Here is a 21,444-nt window from a genome sequence, read left to right as displayed (position 1 = left end):
ATAATTTCTTTATGTGGAAAAGAATGGCAATAATTACAACATACTTTACAGTCACTAGTTTAAGAAGAAAAGACCCTATATATTTCCCTGGTGGTCCAGTGGCTAAGACTCTGTGCTCCCAATGCAGGGGGCCTGGGTTCAATCGCTAGTTAGGGGAACTAGATCCCATATGCTACAACTAAAGATCCTGCATGCCACAATGAAGATGGAAGATCCTGTGTGCTACAGCTGGTACTCAGCACAGCCAAATAAATAAAAATGAATTTTTTTTTTAAGTGATTACTTACTTTCTGAACATGCAGTTTCACCATTGGCAACAACTTCAGACTCTAGTTGCAGCCCATCAAGACAGACTGACAAATCTCCTATTGTCTCTGCTGGTTCTTTGTCACCTACAAGCTGTAAAGTCACAACTACTTCCTCAACTGGAAGAGAATAAAATTACAGAAAATGGTCACTTTTTTTTTAAGTCATAACTGTTAAAAACATAACTGTCAGAAAATTTATATTTATATGTAGACATATTGTTTTAATACACTTCACCCAAGGTTTCAGGCCTTTTCATGCCAAAAACATTTTTAAAAATAGAACAAAATTTCCTAGTGCTTAATATCCACAATGTAAGATACTAAATGGGGCTTCTCAGGTGGCTCAGTGAGTGGTAAAGAATCCGCCTGCCAATGCAGTAGATGTCTGATCCCTGCATTGAGAAGATCCCCTGGAAAAGGAAATGGCAACTCACTCCAGTATTCCTTCCTGGGAAATCCCATGGAGAGAGGAGCCAAGCAGGCTATAGTCCATGGAATCACAAGAGAGTTGGACACAAGAGCTTAGTAACGAAACAACAAACAAAAACACTAAATAGCTCAATCATCTCACTTATTATATTCATTCTCTTCTTCAAAATGAGCCATCAGGACAACTAAGACTACTCAGCAAGGTATGTCTGAATTATATGGAGTGAAAACATAATTTAAGAATGAATTTTTTCTTATAAATTCTAAATGAAGAAATAAAATTCTTAGAAGTATGCTTTAGATACTCAAGGGATTAAAAGTCTGTTTTAAAATCATGATATATTAATTAAAATAAGTATGTTGCAAGTTTTTATGTATTTATAGAAAACAAAGATCATGGCATCTGGTCCCATCACTTCATGGGAAATAGATGGGGAAACAGTGGAAACAGTGTCAGACTTTTATTTTTGGGGGCTCCAAAATCACTGCAGATGGTGATTGTACCCATGAAATTAAAAGATCTTACTCCTTGGAAGGAAAGTTATGACCAACCTAGATAGCATATTCAAAAGCAGAGACATTACTTTGCCAACAAAGGTCTGTCTAGTCAAGGCTATGGTTTTTCCAGCGGTCACGTATGGATGTGAGAGCTGGACTGTGAAGAGAAGAGGGCTGAGTGCCGAAGAATTGATGCTTTTGAACTGTGTGTTGGAGAAGACTCTTGAGAGTCCCTTGGACTGCAAGGAGATCCAACCAGTCCATTCTGAAGATCAGCCCTGGGATTTCTTTGGAGGGAATGATGCTAAAGCTGAAAACTCCAGTACTTTGGCCACCTCATGCAAAAAGTTGACTCATTGGAAAAGACTCTGATGCTGGGAGGGATTGGGGGCAGGAGGAGAAGGGGACGACAGAGGATGAGATGGCTGGATGGCATCACTGACTCGATGGACGTGAGTCTGAGTGAACTCTGGGAGTTGGTGATGGACAGGGAGGCCTGGTGTGCTGAGATTCCTGGGGTCACAAAGAGTCGGACATGACTGAGCGACTGAACTGAACTGATCTATCAAAAGAGAGGTATACACATATAAATAAAACCATCTAAAATAAAATCATCTCTGCTCTATTTCTTTTCCATAATTGAGTACAGCCTTCAATAAATATCTATCTACTAAATTTATTTATTTAGTATTTAAATAAATTTAAATAATATTTATTTAAAATACTGGATCCAAAATGAATGGCCAAACCAGATATTAAGAATGCATTAAAGAGTTCAAGCTTTATCTCTGTAGTAATGTTACAACCATGTAAACTTAAAAACAAATAGTGAACAGTCATTTTCTCCACATTTAGCACATGAATTTCTTGCAAAATAACAAAAGCTGAGCTTATTCTTATTTTCACATACATACGTTTCATATTGTTTGACTTTAATGTTTCATAGATATCCAATCCAGCAGTTCCCAACAAAACATCAGATTTCAGTGTCTGGTGACTCCACACACGAAAATGTAATTTACTCACAGGGGTGACAATACTACAAATGAAAAAAAAAAAAGGTGAAAAAAGTATTTCCTTTAATATCACAATGGAATTCTAAATAAATTACAATTAAAATATCACCACGTATCTTACAGTTTACAACCAATATTGCCTGTATTCTATAATCTTATGAAAAACATATCTGAATGCTACAGGTTTGCATGGTCATCTTCATGCACTGGTGACCTATAGGAACGATTACACGTATGTATTATCAACAAAAGTAAAAGTGCTCATCATGCTACAAACTGTTGAAAAATAATTTTACTTTAGTAGTACAAAAAGCTGAAGCTGAAGCTCCAATACTTTGGCCACCTGGTGCAAAGAACTGACTCATTAGAAAAGACCCTGATGCTGGGAAAGATTGAAGGCAGGAGGAGAAGGGGACGACAGAGGATGAGATGGTTGGATGGCATCACCAATGCGATGGACGTGAGTTTGAGCAAGCTCTGGGAGTTGGTGATAGACAGGGAGGCCTGGCATGCTATTCACAGGGTCACAAAGAGACACGACTGAGAGACTGAAACGAACTGAGTACAAAAAAGTGATTTATACAAAAAATTAAATTTTTATTTTATGTCAGGTAGTGTGCTGAGCTTAGGATTATTTCATTTAATCTTCACAGTAACCCTGAGGTGAGAATATCACTTCATCTTCACATACAGAAGCTGATATTCAGAGAATAAGCAAATTGCCAAATATCACACAGCCAGTTGGTGATGGACTGTAATCTGAACAAAAATCTATCATTAAAATTTGTATTAAGAATGTTCTCAGTCAGCTACTTAAGGATTTCAGGATTATATTATCCCATGTTTCACACTGCTAGAGGTAAAGTGTCCAGGACAACTGTCAAATAAGGCCAGACCTTGCTAAATGCCAATACAGAATAGAAATTTGAATTTGCAATAAGCTGTATAAACACTATTTCAATTAGAAAAACAGAACACTATATAACCTATGATAGTCCTATGGTTCAAGGCTGTAAGATTTTCCTGACCAGGGACAGAACTCATGCCCCCCACAGTGGAAGTGCAGAGTCCTAACCACTAGACCACCAAGGAATTCCCAGTGGCTGCTGCTGCTGCTGCTAAGTCGCTTCAGTCGTGTCCGACTCTGTGCGAACCCATAGACGGCAGCCCACCAGGCTCCCGCATCCCTGGGATTCTCCAGGCAAGAACCCTGGAGTGGGTTGCCATTTCCTTCTCCAATGCAGGAAAGTGAAAAGTGAAAGGGAAGTCACTCAGTCATGTCCGACTCTTCGCGACCCCATGGACTGCAGCCCACCAGGCCCCTCCGTCCATGGGATTTTCCAGGCAAGAGTGCTGGAGAGGGGTGCCACTGCCTTCTCCCAGTGGCAGATACTGTAACCAAACTAAGAAACTTTCACCTAATCATTGCCCCTCTTTGGTACAATGTATTCATTCTCTTTCAAAACTTTCAAAAATTGCAGGTTACTTTCAGGAGAACATATATTAAATATTAAGAGAACATTTCTCTGTTAGTCATCTGAGTAATTATAATGGGGATGGAATAAAAGTTAATAAATTTAATTTTATTAAATTTGAAAGATAAACTCTGCCATCAAAGATGGCAGATTATTTCAGTTCAATTCTTGAGACAAGTACGGAAAGCATGATACCTAACAATGGAAGCTGTGTTAAAATTGCAGGCCAATCTCCTGTAACTTAAAAATTCAGAAGTAAGTGTTTCCCTCCAAATATGGCTGAAGAGCACTACCATATAGGGCTACAAGGAGAGCTTTTTTTCTTAACTTTTAAACCACTAAGTTCATGTTGCTATCAGCTCAAGAGCCTGAAAGCATATTTATAGTAAGCACAGTTAGCAGTTGGTAGAAAATAGATGAGTATTCAGCCTATTATTCTGAACATCTCCAGTCATTATTGGAGCCTGTGGCCTTTTGAAGGTTTGTTTTTAAAAAAATGTTACTCACACACAGTTTTCATCTAGATCAAATCTCTAATGTGGCACTAATTAAAAATGAAGTCTAAGAAACATTAATGTTGAAATAAATACAGATGAGAAACATTACAATGATACTTCTGAAAATAGGTGTCAAGATGATCTTTGGAAAATTCTTAAGTTTCATTTATTTGTTCAAAATCATTGTTAAATACAAGATGCCCTAGAACTTCAAAAATCCATGTTAAAGATTAATGTAGGTATATCCAATTTGTTTTGTCATTTATTAGAAATATTGTTCACAGAGGCATGCATCATGTGAAGAGAAGAGCTTATCACTTCAGGTGTCTCATCTCACCATTTAAAAATAAAACATTTTTAGTAACAGGTTTGTTTTTCTAAGAGAAAAAAATGAACAATTTCAAATGTTAGGGAATGAAAGCAATTTGTCTACATTTGATAAAATAACAACTGGTTATATTTTGAACTATGCTTTAATATATAACATACTGTATTATTTTAAAAATATACTGTATTATTTTAAAATCTATTTGTTGATAAATCATACATTTTCTTCCATTTTAGTAGAAAAAGTTTAAAAATTAACCTATAATTCCCTTCAACCTATTATGCTTTTCTTACCAACATTTAGGGCTTTGTCAATTAGTGCTGAAATTGAGCTATATCCCACGTCTATGAATTTAAATGACAGATAAAAACACCAACACACAGATATATGCACAGGAATGTATACTGCACTGTCTAACAGCATGTTAGAAATCAACTGTATAGGGAACTAGTAAAATTAATCACAGTCCATCCACATTAAACAGTATTATATAGTTATATTAGGGATGTTAGACCTGTACATACTCAAAAAAAAAGGATGTATGTTTAACATAAAAATAGGGTGATAGAACAAAATGTATAATTTTTCTAAAGAAAAAAAAAAGTGGGTAGGTTTTGTGTGGGCACTGTAATTAAAAAAAACACAATTAAATTTTGTTTAAAACTAAAATTTAAAATAAAAATTAAATAATAAAAAATGAAGTGAGTTCCTGATATCCCTCTATTTCCAACCTAAATTAAGGAAAGAGCTGCTAATATTTCTGGGCCCATAACCCTGGGATCCAGAGAAGGCAATGGCAACCCACTCCAGTACTCTTGCCTGGAAAATCCCATGGGCGGAGGAGCCTGGTAGGCTACGGTCCATGGGGTCACTAAGAGTCGGACACGACTGAGCGATTTTACTTTCATGCACTGGAGAAGGAAATGGCAACCCACTCCAGTGTTCTTGCCTGGAGAATCCCAGGGACGGGGGAGCCTGGTGGGCTGCCATCTATGGAGTAGCACAAAGTCGGACACAACTGAAGCAACTTAGCAGCAGCAGCAAACCTGGGATCTCTCAGCTACTATTTAGTGGCAACAGAGATACCATCAACAACTAAACAAGAATGCAATGAAAAGGAGAAACTGGGGAAAAAAATAATTAAAGAGAAACAAGACTAAAAGAACAAGGAGGGTAAAATTAAGAGGAAGGAGGAACAAAAAAAAAGTGAAAAACTTTCTAAAAGCTGCATTTCTGCTGACCTATTAAACAAAATATACCACAGAAAATACTTTCAAACCTACACTGTAAGAGGCTGCTTCCATTTGGGACTGTTCGTATTGTTGCATTTTTCTGTCTTCTTTGACTGTCCATCTACTGTGACTTCCACATAAGGACTTGGCCCAAACCAATTCTTTTTATTTTCTTTAAGTTTTGCTGAAATGACTAAATAAAAGAGAAAATATTTCAGTATTCAAGATGTTAGTCCATCCTTCAAATCAATTTAATTTCACAAAGATTAAACAGAGCATTATTTTTACTCAAGAGAAACAAAGCCATTTGCTCTAAAATATTCACAAATTTTATTCACAGATGACCTGTGTATTTCTTACCATCTTATTAAAAAATATAGGACTTCTCACCCATCCACCCAAATTCCCATCAGTAGTATCACTAGTCTCAGAGATCTTGAGGTCAATAAAAAGTACATTGACAAACTTGGTAAACAAATATGTGAATGCCTACCATCTATCAGATATTACTGCTCTAAACCCTGGACAGAACAGTTTATAATTAGAGATAAGTCCTTGTGATGAAAAACAGCCTAAGGTGGCAGAATATGAGTTGGTAGTAAAGAAGTTTTCTAAGGATATGGTACTTTCAAGCAACCATCTAAGGGACAAGGAGCTATCTATCCATGTCAAGATCAAAGGTAGGAAGAAGGGAACATTAAGAAAACAGTACAAAAGCTTTGATCTAAGAAAAGGAGAGCAAACAGAGAAAAATGGTAAATAAAGTGAGATCACATTTGGCTTTGCAAGCCAAGATAAGGAATTTGGATTTTATTCTAAGCATGCTAGAAAGCCACTGAAGGAAGAGTTACAAACTAAGATTATGTCTAGCATCTCATATATCTCTCATTACCTTAGCAAGAGCTTCTTACATCCTGAGCCTAAGTTAGTCACCACTGCCATAAAACATAAAACAGCCTTGTCCCAGCCTTGTGTGGAAGGAAGGCGCCAAGAGTAGATTCGAATCTAGAACACCCCACAGCTTCCACAGGAGACAACTCACTGGTCCCCTATAAATGAGATGACCACAGCCAAAGAATTATTTTACTACCTGGATATCTACTCTAACAGCAAAGTTCAGAGATGCCAGTGCCTATCAAGACTAACAGGCCCTTGCAAGTTGCTAGGAAAGTTTATACAGGAGCTACGCAAGAAGTGCAGTATACAGTCCAACACATAGACAATCCGGGCACTCTAGCAGGCACAGACCCAAGTGGTGGCCCTGAATCCCCCAACTTCACTTTGATCTAATATTTTACTTCTGTCCTTTTACACTTAAGAGACTGCTACAGCCATCTAAGAAACAGTAGGTTAGACTAGGGTGGTGAACATGGATATGGGGAGGAATAAATATTTTCTAATGAGAATCAACAGGATTAGATTACATTAGTGAGCTACGGAAAAGAAGCAAGGATATCTCCTGTGTTTCTGGCATGAGTAACTGGATAGAAGGTGGTATCATTGAATAAGATGGAAAAGATCTAGGAAAGAACAAGTTTGAGGAGGGTGGCATGGGCAGGAAATCAAGTGTATTATAACGGATGTATAAATTTGAGATGCTCATGAGACATCAAAGTGGAAACACTAAGCAAAATGTCTTTTTCAGAACAGAAAATGCTTAAGTGGGGATCAGACCTATCTCTGACTAATATGTACTATAAAGCCCTACTACTTAATACAAAACCTAATTTAATCACAGGATTGCCCCAGAAAAATCCCTATTTTTAATACATTTGTGGTCTGAGAAAAGGTGAAACAGCCCATACAGTCATGCATAAGTTCATTTTGTTTCAGGGGCTCTTGTGATCCTCTAAAACTGATTAAGCCTAGAACAAAGAGCAATGCAGCTATCCTGAGTGGCTTTTTAGGATTCAAACTTTGGAAAGCTATTTACCACATAATCCCACTCAACCCCACGAGAGCCATTTTAGGAAACTTTAAATGGGAAAATAAAAAGAGTAAGGGAAACTAACACCAACTGTTAGTGTTTTACTGTGTCTGGCACCTAAATATTATGATTTTGACTCTCACAACTGTTCTGCAAGACAGGTATTATCATCTTAATTTTTACACATAAAAAAAGAACAAGATCAACAGAATTTAAAAGTTTATCCAACAGTCACAGCAAAGCTTGGACAGGAGAAATTATGTTAAGTGTTCAAATCTCAAAGTTTAGATTGCACAAAACTTTCATTACAGTCCTAACATTGTAAAATAGATCAATGTACTACTTCCTAAAATTTAAATTCCCAAGGTAAATTAAAAGATTATGAATTATAAACTAGAAGAAAATTAATCAGAAAAATGTCAGTATCATCCGTCACCTGGGCTACACCTAAAGGCCTCTAACAACTGTCTATTTTTACTCTCACTTCTCCAGCCCAATTCCTCATAGCTACTAGAATTGTGAACAGATGTGACCGTGTCAATACTTTTCAATGATTCCCTAACGCCTGAAAAATGAAGTTTAAATTCTTCTGGGGCATTTTATGTTGCTTACTATGTACTTTTACAGCCTCTTCCTATACAAAATCCCACACAGGCCCCTAGTGTTCTAACCACTCTTACCTGTTTGCTGTCCCTCATAAGGACCATGTACTTTGACTGCTCATATGTGCTACTTCCCTCCACTCATAATGATCCTTTTTCCTTTTCATCCAACACAATTCTACTTCCTGAGTTGTCTTTAATCTCTTCTCTTTGAAGGGTTCTTTAAATCTAACAAGTCAAAATTGTTCTATGCTTGCACAGCATTTTCTTATCTATATATGGCTCCTGTTGCTTTTCATTCAGTCTTAGTTCTTAGTAGGTTTATTAGTTTTTACTTATTTAACTCAACCTGCAATCCCCTTCATGGCAAGGTATAGCAAGTGTGTATATTTAATAACTTCCTCTTCAATATGAAATAAAAGTTTTGACAATTTAAATATAAAGACAGTAAAAATAAATGAATAAATGTAAAGAAAGTAAAAGTGAATCCTTGGCTTATTCAACTTATTTTGGGAATCAGAAGGCTGTAAGGAACAAGGTAAAACAAATAAGGGTGGGGAGATCACCACACTTAAGTTAAGGGTGCTAAGTTATGATTAGCAACATGATGAACTGATAGGAGATAAAACCAGTTATGCAAGGATTACCCTCTGTGGTCAGAAGTCATGAGAGGCCAAAAGAGGCCTCTGTAGCAGAACCATGGCTTGTCTGGGCAGAACTGGATATAAACTCTTGACTTTAAATTTAAAGTATGAAGGACCCTCCTGGTCTCTAAGCATTGGGAGCTAAATATATGGTGTTCTAGTAAATCTGGAAAAATACAGTAAGGTTTAATTTCAATTTGTAAGAACTGAAATAAGATGGTTTCTCTTCCTCAAATGATGAGCTCTGAGTCAGGACTGAGACTAAGAAATTTCTAGGAAATACCAAAGTACTTGTTCTGCCCATGTAAGTATAATACTAGCATACAGTAAGCATCAAAACACAGATAAGCTTAGTATAATAGCTGAAGTTAGGTGCAGAACATAATTAAACAGGAAATGGCTAAAGACAGGGAAGGATGTAAGAAAACAGACTTATGTCCAAGGTAAAGGAACAGGCCACAGAATTAGAGATAAAGACTAAAGAATGATCCAGGAAATCAACTTATTCTGGGAATCGGAAGGCTATAAGGAACAAGGTTAAAACAAACAAGGGTGCTGAGATCAAGTTATGATTAGCAATATGATGAACTCTCAAAAACATTTAAGAGTAAGTAGGCATTTCTGATTTCCTGCTATAATTTTTGTAACTATCTGATAAGTTACAAAAGGATCTGCCCAACACAAGGATCAATACAGGTACATTCAATACTCAACAAAAGTGTTAAGAAATCACTTCAATGCCAAGAGAAGTTCCCAAGGGGATGCTTCATATAGTACCTTGATCAATGAAAGCATAGCACAAAAGACCACCTTTCTACTCCAGTTCAAATTGGAACAGCAAAATGGCTATTCATGTTATTTCTATAAATTAAGAGTCAAATCATAGAAAGTGTGACTAATGAACTGGCATGATTTTAAAGTTTAAGGTGTAAATGTGTAAATATAAGACATCAGGAAATAATTATCAATTAAGTTTAGTGAACATTCATCACCTCATATAGATACAAAATTAAAGAACTAGAAAAGGAATTTTTTTCCTTGTGAGAACTCAATCACTTGTGATGAGGTATACTTTATTTTATGTAAATTCTGAAAAAGAAAAGCAAGGCTGCCTTTCCCTTGATGTTCCTATAAAGAATTATGTGAAATTAAAACACATCAAGTTCTCTAAACAATCTATTTATCAACACAGTATCAATTTATGAATTAATTTTTTAAAACTCTTGCTACAACTTATATAAGTTTTTATTAAAACTTATTATAAGGTATCATTTATCTGAAATAAATTTTCTACTTGCCATCATCTGGTAAGGAAAAGCAATTAGCAAATGTATATACCGTAAACAAACTATGTACATGCACATGTAATGTATGTATGACAGAAAGAGTTAAAGAAATAAATTTGAGCAGGACCACAGAGTAACATTTTAACTTTTGACACTAAATTTCCCCATCAGTCTTTTACAGTAACTTTCTAAAACACCAATCCAGTTTACTGCTCTTTGTTAAAAACTCTGGTTACTTCCCAGGTCCCTTAGCAATGACTTTTTTTTTCTTTTGGCAGCCTTGACTCATGTGAAGGAGATGGCCCATTCCTGTGAATTCTCACAGGTCCCTGCTCTGCAGCAGTGGCTTTTAGGGATGTCGAGGGAAGCCTTGGCATTTCCCTCCTTCAGGCCATTTGCTCTGTCATGTTCATTGCTGAAAGATCCTTTTATACCTTTCTACTTTTTAAATAGTAGCAATGCTTCAAGCACCACTTTCTTTCACAGCAACTCTAGTCAAATACTACCCCTTTTTCCTGACCAAAGTCATTATCTCTTGCCATTACCATATACCAGGGCATATATTTTATACTTGCATATTTATGCCTTTCTTGAATTTTAGAAGTATTGAGGCAGCTTACCAAAATAAAATAAAAAAACAAAAAATTCAAATACTGTAGCTAATCCATTAATACAGAGTAAAAAATACAACGTCAATTAAAGTGACTTGTGGGAAAAAACACTTTGTTCTGAGGTTTCTAGCACCAAAAGCAAAGTAAACAGTGAATTACAAAGGACACTTGATTGTAGTCAATTTGGCACTCTACTGTTTATTATCTGTTGTTCTCCATATCTGCCATATCTAATGATGTCTTTGCTAAATATATAACTTTTATCCATAATTCACGATGGCTGTTTTTGTTAAAAATGCTTTTGCCCTATACTTGTACATTCTCAGAATTTTTAGACTCAAGATTAAAAGCTTATAAATGGCTAAGAATTATGTCTTCTTGAGGTGCATTTAGGCATTAAGTGTTTTTCTTCCCGTGACGGTCACAATAGCAAAGATAGTTAGCTTATGCAAAGAAAAGTCGAAAGGAATATAACTTAAATCTGGTTGCTCAGATGATAAAGAATCTGCCTACAATGCAGGAGACCCAGCCAGGCTCAATCCCTGGGTCAGGAAGATCCCCTGGAGAAGGGAATGACTACCCACTCCAGTATTCTTGCCTGGAGAATTCCATGAACAGAGGAGCCTGGTGGGCTGTAGTCCATGGGATCGAAAAGAGTAGGACACGACTGAGAAGCTAACACTTTCACTTTTTCTTTCCTCACATTACTATTTTAAATTGCTGACTTTTTAAAAATAAAAAGCATGTATATTGCTTACATAACTTGAAAAGCTGACACTAATAAATTCTCTAAATCAAAAATTTTAACTTAAGCTGTCCCCTAAAAAAAAGTCTTAAGAAGCCTGGCCCAATGTAAAACAGCTACTCAGACTAGACTGAAGATGGGGAGAAAGTCAAAGTGTTAGTTGCTCAGTCGTGTCCGATTCTTTGCAATCCCATGGACTATAGCCTTCCAGACTCTTCTGTATATGAAATTCTCCAGGCAAGAATACTAAAGTGGTAGCCATTCCCTTCTCCAAAGGATTTTCCTGACCCAGGGATTGAACCCAGGTCCCCTGCACTGCAGGCAGATTCTTTACCATCTGAGCCACCAGGGATGGGGAAGGGAGAAACAACTAGAATCTGGCTTTGGCAAAGAAATATTAGAATCTTTCATTGAAAATCAGACATCACTAAGAAGAGACTGGAGTCAGTGAAAAGAATTCCCAAGAATAAATTCTAGCATGCTTTCAACTTAAGAAGGTGTTACTTTTATATAACTCAAATACTTTTAGGTTTCTAGAAAGATAATAATACAGTTTATAACTTTATATTCATACTCTAGAGCTGGATGTAAGCCAGGTACAGTATTAACAGAAACTAATATAATCAATAAATGCCATTAAATTAAAAGGAGAAAGACTAAGTTTCCATTGTGTAATAGACACATGCTTGTCTAAAGAAAAATCCAGTGCCTCACTTTGGCTAGTACAAATGGTTTCTATAAAAAGACCCTACAGAGAGATCATATGGAGCCTGACTGTGAAAAGGTCTTAGCCCAGTTTTAAAGAAATTCACTAACATAGCCAAGGAGAAGCACTGAAGGTTTTTGAGCAGGTACAAATCAGGTGGCATTTAAGAAACATGAATTTGAAAGTGATCCACTTGGTTAGTATGGTTAGAGGAAAAAAACAGGTATTAGGAAAGTAATAAGAGCAACCAAAAAATTTAAATAGGCATTTCTCAAAAAAAGATATACAAATGTCTAATAATAAGCACATGAAAAAAATGCTCATCATCACTAACCATCAGGGAAATGAATTCAAACTCTTGAGATACTATGTCACATCCATTACAATGTCTCTAACCAAAAAGATAAGCATCCCAAGGATGTTTACAAAACTGTAACCCTCATACATGACTGCTGGGAATACAAATTGGTCTGGATGCTTTGAAAATTAATTTGGAATTCCTCACAATGCTAAATGTGGGTATTACATGACCCAGTCACTCTACTCCCAGGAACACACTCAAGAAAACTGAAAACATACAACTTCACAAAGTTATACACAAATGTTCATAGCATTATTCCTAATAGCCAAAAAGTGGAACCAACCCAAACACCCATCAACTGATAAATGGATAAAGTATTTCCACATATGGAATAGTATTTGGCAATAAAAAGAAATTAAACACTAATGCATGCTACAACAGGGATGAATCTTGAAAACAATATAAGTGAAAAAAGTCAAGAGACAAAGGCCACACATTTTGAGTCTATTTCTATGAAACCAAAGTAGGCAAAGCTATACAGAGAAAAATAATTAAGCTAGGGCTGAAGGTGGCTGGGGAATATGGGGCAGGGGTTTCTTTCTGGAATGGTGAAAATGTTCTAAAATTGACTGGTGATGGTTGCACAACTCTGAGAATGTATTAACAATCACTGACCTCTAAATGAGTAAACTGTATAGTATGTGAATTAGCTCTCAACAAAGCTTAAAAAATCCAAATCAAAATAAAAAACAATAGCAACTGCCCAAGCATGTTTAACAAACCCAAATTGTATACCATACCCAATAACAACCTGAAATTAAAATGTTATTTTTATATATCTACACATTATGTTCATTTATTCATTCAGCAAATACTAATTCAACACCTGATATGTAACAGCCACTAAAGGTTTTCTTCTCAGAAGATTTTTTATTGATGGTGAAAGTGAAGTTAAAGTCACTCAGTCGTATCCGACTCTTTGCGACCCCATGGACTACACAGTCACAGAAATTCTACAGGATTCTGGAGTGGGTGGCGGGGTAGGGGTGGGGGGGACACAAAGAGAATGAGGGAAGTAATGCAGTAGATCTTTTTAAGACTTACCAGTGATCTGAAGTTGTGATTTCATGGTCAAACTACCCATTGAACCAAGCTGTGATCCACTGTCAGACATATCACCAACAGGAAGGCAAACCTGAACAGGGCAAAGGAAACACTGTGAACGTCAAAAATTCCCACTTGAAAAATATGTAAATGCTAACCAGGCCATTTCCACGTCCCACTGAAGACCACAAAATAACCAGTGGCCTTCACACTGCTAAAATTCTAGTATCCATCCTGCACTAAACTATCAGCAAAATCTGAAATGGTTGAATTTCTTTCTTCTGTGGTTTACTTTCTTCTTTTAGTTCCCAAGACACATTCTCGAGGTTTATGTCCTACCTTACTGATTATTCCATCTTAATCTTCTTTGATGATTCCTTCTGGTCTCTCTACCCTCTTAATACTGGAATGTCCTAGGGCTCAGTTATTGGTTCCCTCTTCTCTCATATCTTCACATTCATTTCCTCAAGGATATCAACCAGTGTTATGGCTTTAAATATCATCTATATACCAACAAGTCCCAACTTTACATTTCTATCCCAGATTTCACTCCTGAATTATAAACAGCAACTTCACTTGGTATCTAAAAGATATTCTAAATTAATACGTCAAAAACGGAACCCCTGATGTCCTCTGTGAACTATCTCAGTTGAAGGCAATTTCATCCTTTCAGATGCTCAAGCTAAAAACTATGGAGTTATTCTTGACTCCTTTGTTCATATGTCCCTTCCCATCTGCTGACAAATTCTAATGTCTCTATTTGCAAAATACACCTAGAATCCAGCCATTTCTCATCACCTCTATCATCAATCTATTCATAGCCACCTGACAGCTATCTTCTTCCTAAATTATGCCCCTCTCCTAGATTAACCTAAAGTGACCCCATGGACCGTACAGTCCATGGAATTCTCCAGGCCAGAATACTGGAGTGGGTAGCCTTTCCCTTCTCCAGATGACCTTCCCAACCCAGGGATCGAACCCACGTCTCCCACATTGCAGGAGATTCTTTACCAGCTAGAGCCACAAGGGAAACCCAGATTAACCTAAAAGGTCTCCCGTTTTCCATCCTTGTCCAGCCTCAGTACCTATTCTTAACACAACCTGGATGACTTTAAGATGTTAAAAAGTTCTTCAAATTTTCCCATTTTACTCGAGTGAAAGACCCTATATGATACATGCTTCCACTGCTCCCTACCTTCTGATCTTATTTCCCCTCTACTTTCCGCCCCTACTCAGGCACCTACCTATTATTTTTCAAACATGCCAGCACATTCTCGCCTTAAGACCTCTGTTCTACTTGTTTTCTTCACAATATTAACAGTCTGTTCCACCTATCCTGATCATTTTTTTTCTTCTACAGACAATATGATCTTTTGACATACCACATAATTGACTTGGTTATTATGTTTATTGGTTTTGACTCTCTGGGCTAGAATATAAACTCCATGTGAGCAGGAATCATTTTTTTGGTTCACTGATAAAACCCAGAATCCCACAACAGTGCCTGACACATTGCAAACACTTAAACATCTGATCTGTGAAAGGAACAAAGATGGCTCCTGAATTATACTAAAATAAACAACCCTAACATATCTTCTTCAGTCCATAGTCTCAGAAGAGTTAATCCTCATGTGGTAAGGCATGCTCTACATAACAGAGATTTTATAACAAAATCAGGACACTTGGGCTTGATTCCTGGCTACAACACTTATTGTATGATACTATATGAGTTATGTAACCTCTCTAGGTCTCAGTTTCCTGTCAGAGAAACGGGGATAACACCATCTCTACCTCACAAGGTTGTTGAAAGACTGAATGATTATGTATGTGGGGGGAAAATGCTACGAATGTTTATTATTCATACTGTCAGAATTTAACTAAATCTGTTTTTAAAATAAAATGTTCTTAGGCTTTTGGGGACTTGATAAAATATCAGGAATATTTTGAGTGGGTCAAAGATTAAAGTAAAATTTACTTAAGCACTCACTATCTGCCAGGTCCTATGTAAGAAATACATAAATACAATAAGGCAAACAAAGTAACCTGAAACTGTAAACATGTCTACAGTATTCATACAAAATTAGGCTTCCATTCCCTGGTGGTCCAGGGGTTAGGACCACTTGCAATGCAAGGGCATGAGTTCGATCCCTGGTCAGGGAACCAGAATCCCATATGCTGAGGAGACAGGGAGGGAGGGACGGACAGATGTAGGGAGGAAGGAAAAAGAATATGTTCAAAGCTAAAATTCTGGCAGCCTTAACTCAAATGACTAGCTCATTCCCTTGGCTTGGTCTGTATATTTTTTCCCTTCACTTTCTATGTCTACTTAAATTGCACCATTTCGGATGTTTTATACAATTTACTAAAAGGGCCATTTATTTTAAATACAGAAGGCATACATCATAAATAAAGCCATTAGTAGTCACCCAGAATATAAAGGCACTGAGGTGTACCATAAAAGTCAACAGAGCACTGCACAGGATATTCTTCTGATGCAAACTACTTGTTACAGAAAGAGTCCTCAAAGACATCATTACCACATATGTATAGTTATTTTCTCCTCAATACTGAAAAGACTCTTCACCACAGAATTATGACATCAAGATAAGGAAATTAAGAGGCAGTGAGAAAAGTCCAACAACTGGATGCTGAGTTTATGCATGATAAAGTATTATTCTAGTTGCTGATCTACAGCAACAGTTTATTGCTGGAAAAATACCCTTTTAAATAGTATAGATTATTCTAAATTAACATTATAAAGTTGCAAAGAAAATAAATTCAAAATCATAATAAAATGTATTTTAAAAACACAATTTCATGTAAAGAAGACTAATGAAAGTACAGACTACAAACATTTTTAGAAACAGTGATTCTCTCCAGATAATTAATCATTGTGATAGAACTGTGAGATGCTTTGCAAAAACATGCTGATAATTTTAATAATGTATGTTCTAGTTCACGTTAGTTTCATATAATAAAAATTATTTTAAATCTCTAAGAATAAAAAAACACACCACTTGTATAATAAAGACAAATCATAGAAACCTTAGTATTAATTGGCAACCAGTTAAATAATCACAAATTCATACCACAGAAAACTATGCAACAATTAGAACTTACTAGTAACTGAAGTGTAAAGATTTCAAGAACATTTAAGTTACAGAATATATATAATGTAATCTGTTTTGCAAATAAAAACAAAATGCATATCCCTATAGGTAAATATAAATAAAGGCAGAAAAAGTTTCCATCCCAAACTGGTAATAGTGGCTACCCTTCTGTGTACTAAAGAAGGAAGTCATGGGGAACTTGTGGTTTTTTATGTATTATTTGAGTTTAAAAAGAAAATATATACCATACTTGTACAATTTGAAAAATACCTCAAGACTAAGTAGACAGAGAATCTACACTTCAAAGCCCATCTTCTCGCCTGAGCGCCAGACTCCTAGGCCTAACCTTTACAATTGTCTGCATTACTAAAATGACTAAGGTGAAACTCTGCCTGGCTCAACAGCAGCACCATTCACCCACGTGCTCAAGCCAAAGCTATGAGCATTAAATCTTTCCCTCATCTAGTTGTAAAGATTCTATCTGCAAAATATACCCTACTATATACCCTATATGCTTACTTTTCTTTTAACTACATTAGCCCAAGCCACAACCAGCCCTTCCCTGTCAACAAACTATTACAAGTCACTAAATAAGGCCCCCTGCCTCTGCATTTGCTCCTTCTCCCTCTCAGCCATTTCCCATCAAAGTTAGTGTACTCTTCTAAACATTAAAATTAGATCTTGTTCTACTCTGCTTAAATATCCAATAATTGCCTATCTCACCTAAAATAGAATCCAAATTCCTCACTCTGGCTTATAGAAGCTCCACTTCATTCCATACATGACCTACTTTCTTGAGTTCTCCTCTCCTTAACATTCTCCTCCTTAGCCACTGTAAATCTGGATTCTATTTCTCAAACACACTAAAGTCATTCTGGACTTATAGGCTTACACTAACTGTTCCCTCTGCTGAGAATGTTTTTTCCACTTATCTTTAAATAACTAACATCTTGCATTCAGCCCTCAAGTTAATACTCAGGTCTTCCCTGACTGACCAGTATAATGTAGCCATACTATTACTTTCTACCACATCACTGAAATTTTCCTGACTTTTTAAATTAATTTTATTAATTTCTACAAAGGTAGGCAACCTTGTCTGCCTTGCTAATCAGTACCTTAAATATTCTACAGTTTTAATTAACTAATGCCCACAATTTATATTAAGGGTCACTCTTTATGAACCTTATACGGTCCTAAGGATATTGAAAAATGCATAACTGCCACGTATTCAATAGTATAGTATCACAGAGAATAATCTCACAACTCTAAAAATCCCGTGCTTCCCCTATTCATTCTTCTTCCCTCAATAAGAACTTCTGGCAACCACTTATCTTTTAACTGTCTCTACAGTTTTGCTTCTCCCAGAATGTTAGATAGTGGAATCACACAATTTAAGAGCCTCAGCCTGGCTTCTTGGTACTATGATTAAAGTTTCCTCCGTATCTTTTCAGAGCTTGACAGTTTTTTTTTAATTTGCTGAATAAACATTTCACATGTGTTTATTCCTCTGTGCATCCATGTGCCTGTTGAAGGGTGTTAGATGCTTCCAGCCTCTGGCAGTTATGAATAAAACTGCTATAAATACTATCGTGCAGGTTCTTTGTGTATGTAAGTCTTCTACTCAATTGGGTAAAGAGGACTACAATTACAGGATGATAAGGGTAAACCTATGTTTTAGCTCTGTAAGCAACTGCCAAATCATCTTCCAAAGTGGCTGTACCACTTTGCATTCCAATTAGAACTGAAGGAAAATTTCTACTGCTCCATATCCTCACAAGCATTTGATATTGTCAGAATTTAGTATTTCTGGAATTTAGCCAATCTAATAGGTGTACAACAATGTTTCACTAGTGGCTTAGTTTGTAATTCCCATGTGACATGATGTTGAGCATCTTTTCCTATGTTTGATTATTTACCATCTATGTACACTGTTTCATGAGCTATCTGTTCAGATATTTTACTCATTATTTGTTTTCTTACTGTTGCATTTTAAGAGTTATTTGTGTATTTTAAATATAAGTCCTTTACATGTTTTGCAAACATTTTCTCACAGCCTATGGCTTCTCTTTTCATTTTGTTAACAGTGTAAAGGTGCTGGTTGCTAATTCCCACAAGTCTCAAGTTGAGTGCTGTGGGTGGGTTCCCCACACCAACAACCAATTCTCCAATGCCAACTGGGTGTCCTACAGTTTAATAATAATCAGATAGGAAATAAATATGACATAGTTTTATGTATTAAAAAAAATTTTCACCAAAAAATCCATTAGAAATAAAATACACTGAAGTTGCAGGGTACAAAAAAAAAAAATCAATATATAAAAGTCTATTCTATACACTAACAACAAATCATCAGAAAGCAATTAAGAAAAACAATCCCATGTACAACTGTAACAAAAAGAATATCTAGGAATAAATTTAACCAGCTAGGTGTAAGACCATCTTTCACTGAAAACTAAAGACATTACTGAAAGAAAATGAACACAACACAAAGAAATGTAAAGGTATGTGGGCTCATGGATTAGAAGAATTTAACATTTTTAAATGTCCATATGACCTAAAGCAATCTACAGAGTCAATGCAATCCCTATCAAAATCCCAATGACATTTTTCACAGAAACAGAAGAACAAAAAAATCCTAAAATTTGTATGGAACCACAAAAGGCCCCAAATAGCCAAACCAATCCTGAGGGGGGTAGGGGGAAACAAAGCTGAAGTATCATTCACTCTGATTTCATATTATATTAAAAAGTGACAGTAATCAAAACAGCATGGTATTGTCCAAGTAACATACAAATCAATGGAACAGAATTGAGAGTTCAGAAATAAACACACACATAAATGGACAATGAATACACAACTCAAGAGAAAAGAATACACAATGGAGAATAGAGAGTCTCTTCAATAAATGATGTTGGAAAAACTGGTCATGCAATAGAATGAAACTAGACCACCAGCTTATACCATACAAAAAGTCAACTCAAAATAGATTAAGGACTTGAATGTAATACCTGAAATCATAAAACTCTTAGCTGTGAACATCACTAAATATTAGGGAAATGTAAATCAAAACCACAAATGAGATACCATCTCACACCATTAGAGTAAGTATTATCAAAAAGGCAAGAAATAACAAGTGTTAGGATGTTGAGAAAAGGGAATCCTTGTATAGTTTGTGGGAGTGCAAATTACTGTAGCCACTATTGAAAACAGTATGGAGAGTTCTCAAAAATTAAGAATATGATCCAGTTATTCCACTTCTAGGTATTTATCCAAAAAATTCAAAAGCATCTATTTTGAAAAGATATATGCGTACCCATGTTCAATCCAGCACTACACACAAGACCTAAGATACGTAAACAACCTAAGCTGCCATCCGTGAGTGACTGGATAGAAAAGGTGTAGTGTGTGTTTAAAACAAGGGAATGCTACTCGGCTTAAAAAAAAAATTTTTTTTTTTTTAAGAGAGGAAATTTTGCCATTTGCAACAACATGGATAGACCTGGAAGGTATTATGCTAGTGAAATAAGACAGAAAAAGGCAAATACTGTATGATTTCTTTCATATGTGTGTTGGGGGTGTGTGGGGGAGTGAGTACACAAAACCAAACAAAAATAAGCACACAGAGAGAACAGAATAGTCGTTAGCAGAAATTAAGTGTGGGAAGGGCAAAATGGATAAAGGAAGTCAAGTGCATGGTGATGAATGGAAACTAAACCCGTGGTAGTTAGCATGTTGCAGTGTATATAGAAGTCAAAATATAATTTTGTACGCTTGAATCTTAAATGTTATAAACCGATTTTATATCAATCAATCAGTGAGAAGGTTGTCTGTCAAACCACTAATCTAACAGAATAGACTTCAGAGACCATACAAGACAAAGAAAACAGGACTATACAAAAATTAGTCTGAAACAATCAATCAAATGACAACAGCAGGCAGCAACAAGAAACTATGAGATGGGAGAAGAATCTGGTATTTCCAGAGCCACCACATTATAACATTCAAAGTGTTTCATTTTCATACCAACAAACTGAATTCAACAGCACATTAAAAGGATTAATACATCATGACCAAGTAGGATTGATTAATCCCTGGGATGCAAGATGGGGTCAACATACAAAAATAAATAAATCAGTGTGACCAACAAGGACCTACTCTGTAGCACAGGGAACTCTACTCAATATTCTGTGATAACCCATATAAGAATCTAAAAAAGGATGAAAAAATATATAACTGAATCATTTGCTGTATACCTGAAACTAACAACACTGTAAATCATCTATACTCCAATAAAATTAAAATATTTTTTAAGAAATAAAGAAAATCAATGTGTTATACCACATTACAATAAAGGATAAAAACCACATGAACATCACAACTAATGCAGAAGAGCATCTGACAAAATTCAGTACTGTTTCATTAAAAAGCTGTCAGATTAGGAACAGAATTACCTCAACAAAATAAAATATGTTTTACATATGAAAAAGCCCACAACTAACATCACACTCAACAGTGAAAATCTGAAATCTTTTCTTCTAATACTAGGACAAGATAGGATGCGCACTCTCAGCATTTCTAGTCAACATAGTACTAGAAGTCCTAGCCAAAGCAATTAAGGCATTAAA

General features: G+C 36.0%; 1 protein-coding gene across 4 annotated transcripts in view; it reads right to left on the bottom strand.

The window, feature by feature from the left end:
- The window catches only part of ITCH (itchy E3 ubiquitin protein ligase), a 100,052-nt gene that overhangs the window by 55,041 nt on the left and 23,567 nt on the right, over positions 1 to 21,444 (bottom strand). For 3 of the 4 annotated variants that reach the window (XM_070801530.1, XM_070801532.1, XM_070801531.1), the window contains exons 3-6: positions 13,710 to 13,800; positions 5,835 to 5,976; positions 2,150 to 2,274; positions 288 to 425 (exon numbers count right to left, since the gene is read on the bottom strand). In XM_070801530.1, the coding sequence (XP_070657631.1) occupies positions 288 to 425; positions 2,150 to 2,274; positions 5,835 to 5,976; positions 13,710 to 13,779 (475 nt within the window). In that variant the 5' untranslated portion in view covers positions 13,780 to 13,800. Of the gene's footprint in view, positions 1 to 287; positions 426 to 2,149; positions 2,275 to 5,834; positions 5,977 to 13,709; positions 13,801 to 21,444 lie in introns of those variants that run through there. The other variant, XM_019972283.2, reaches the window with a different exon arrangement.

The sequence above is a fragment of the Bos indicus genome, chromosome 13, assembly GCF_029378745.1.
Source record: "Bos indicus isolate NIAB-ARS_2022 breed Sahiwal x Tharparkar chromosome 13, NIAB-ARS_B.indTharparkar_mat_pri_1.0, whole genome shotgun sequence".
In the NCBI taxonomy this organism is placed as follows: domain Eukaryota; kingdom Metazoa; phylum Chordata; class Mammalia; order Artiodactyla; family Bovidae; genus Bos; species Bos indicus.
Note: the sequence above shows the minus strand (reverse complement) of the source record. Positions and strands in the feature narration are given on the sequence as shown.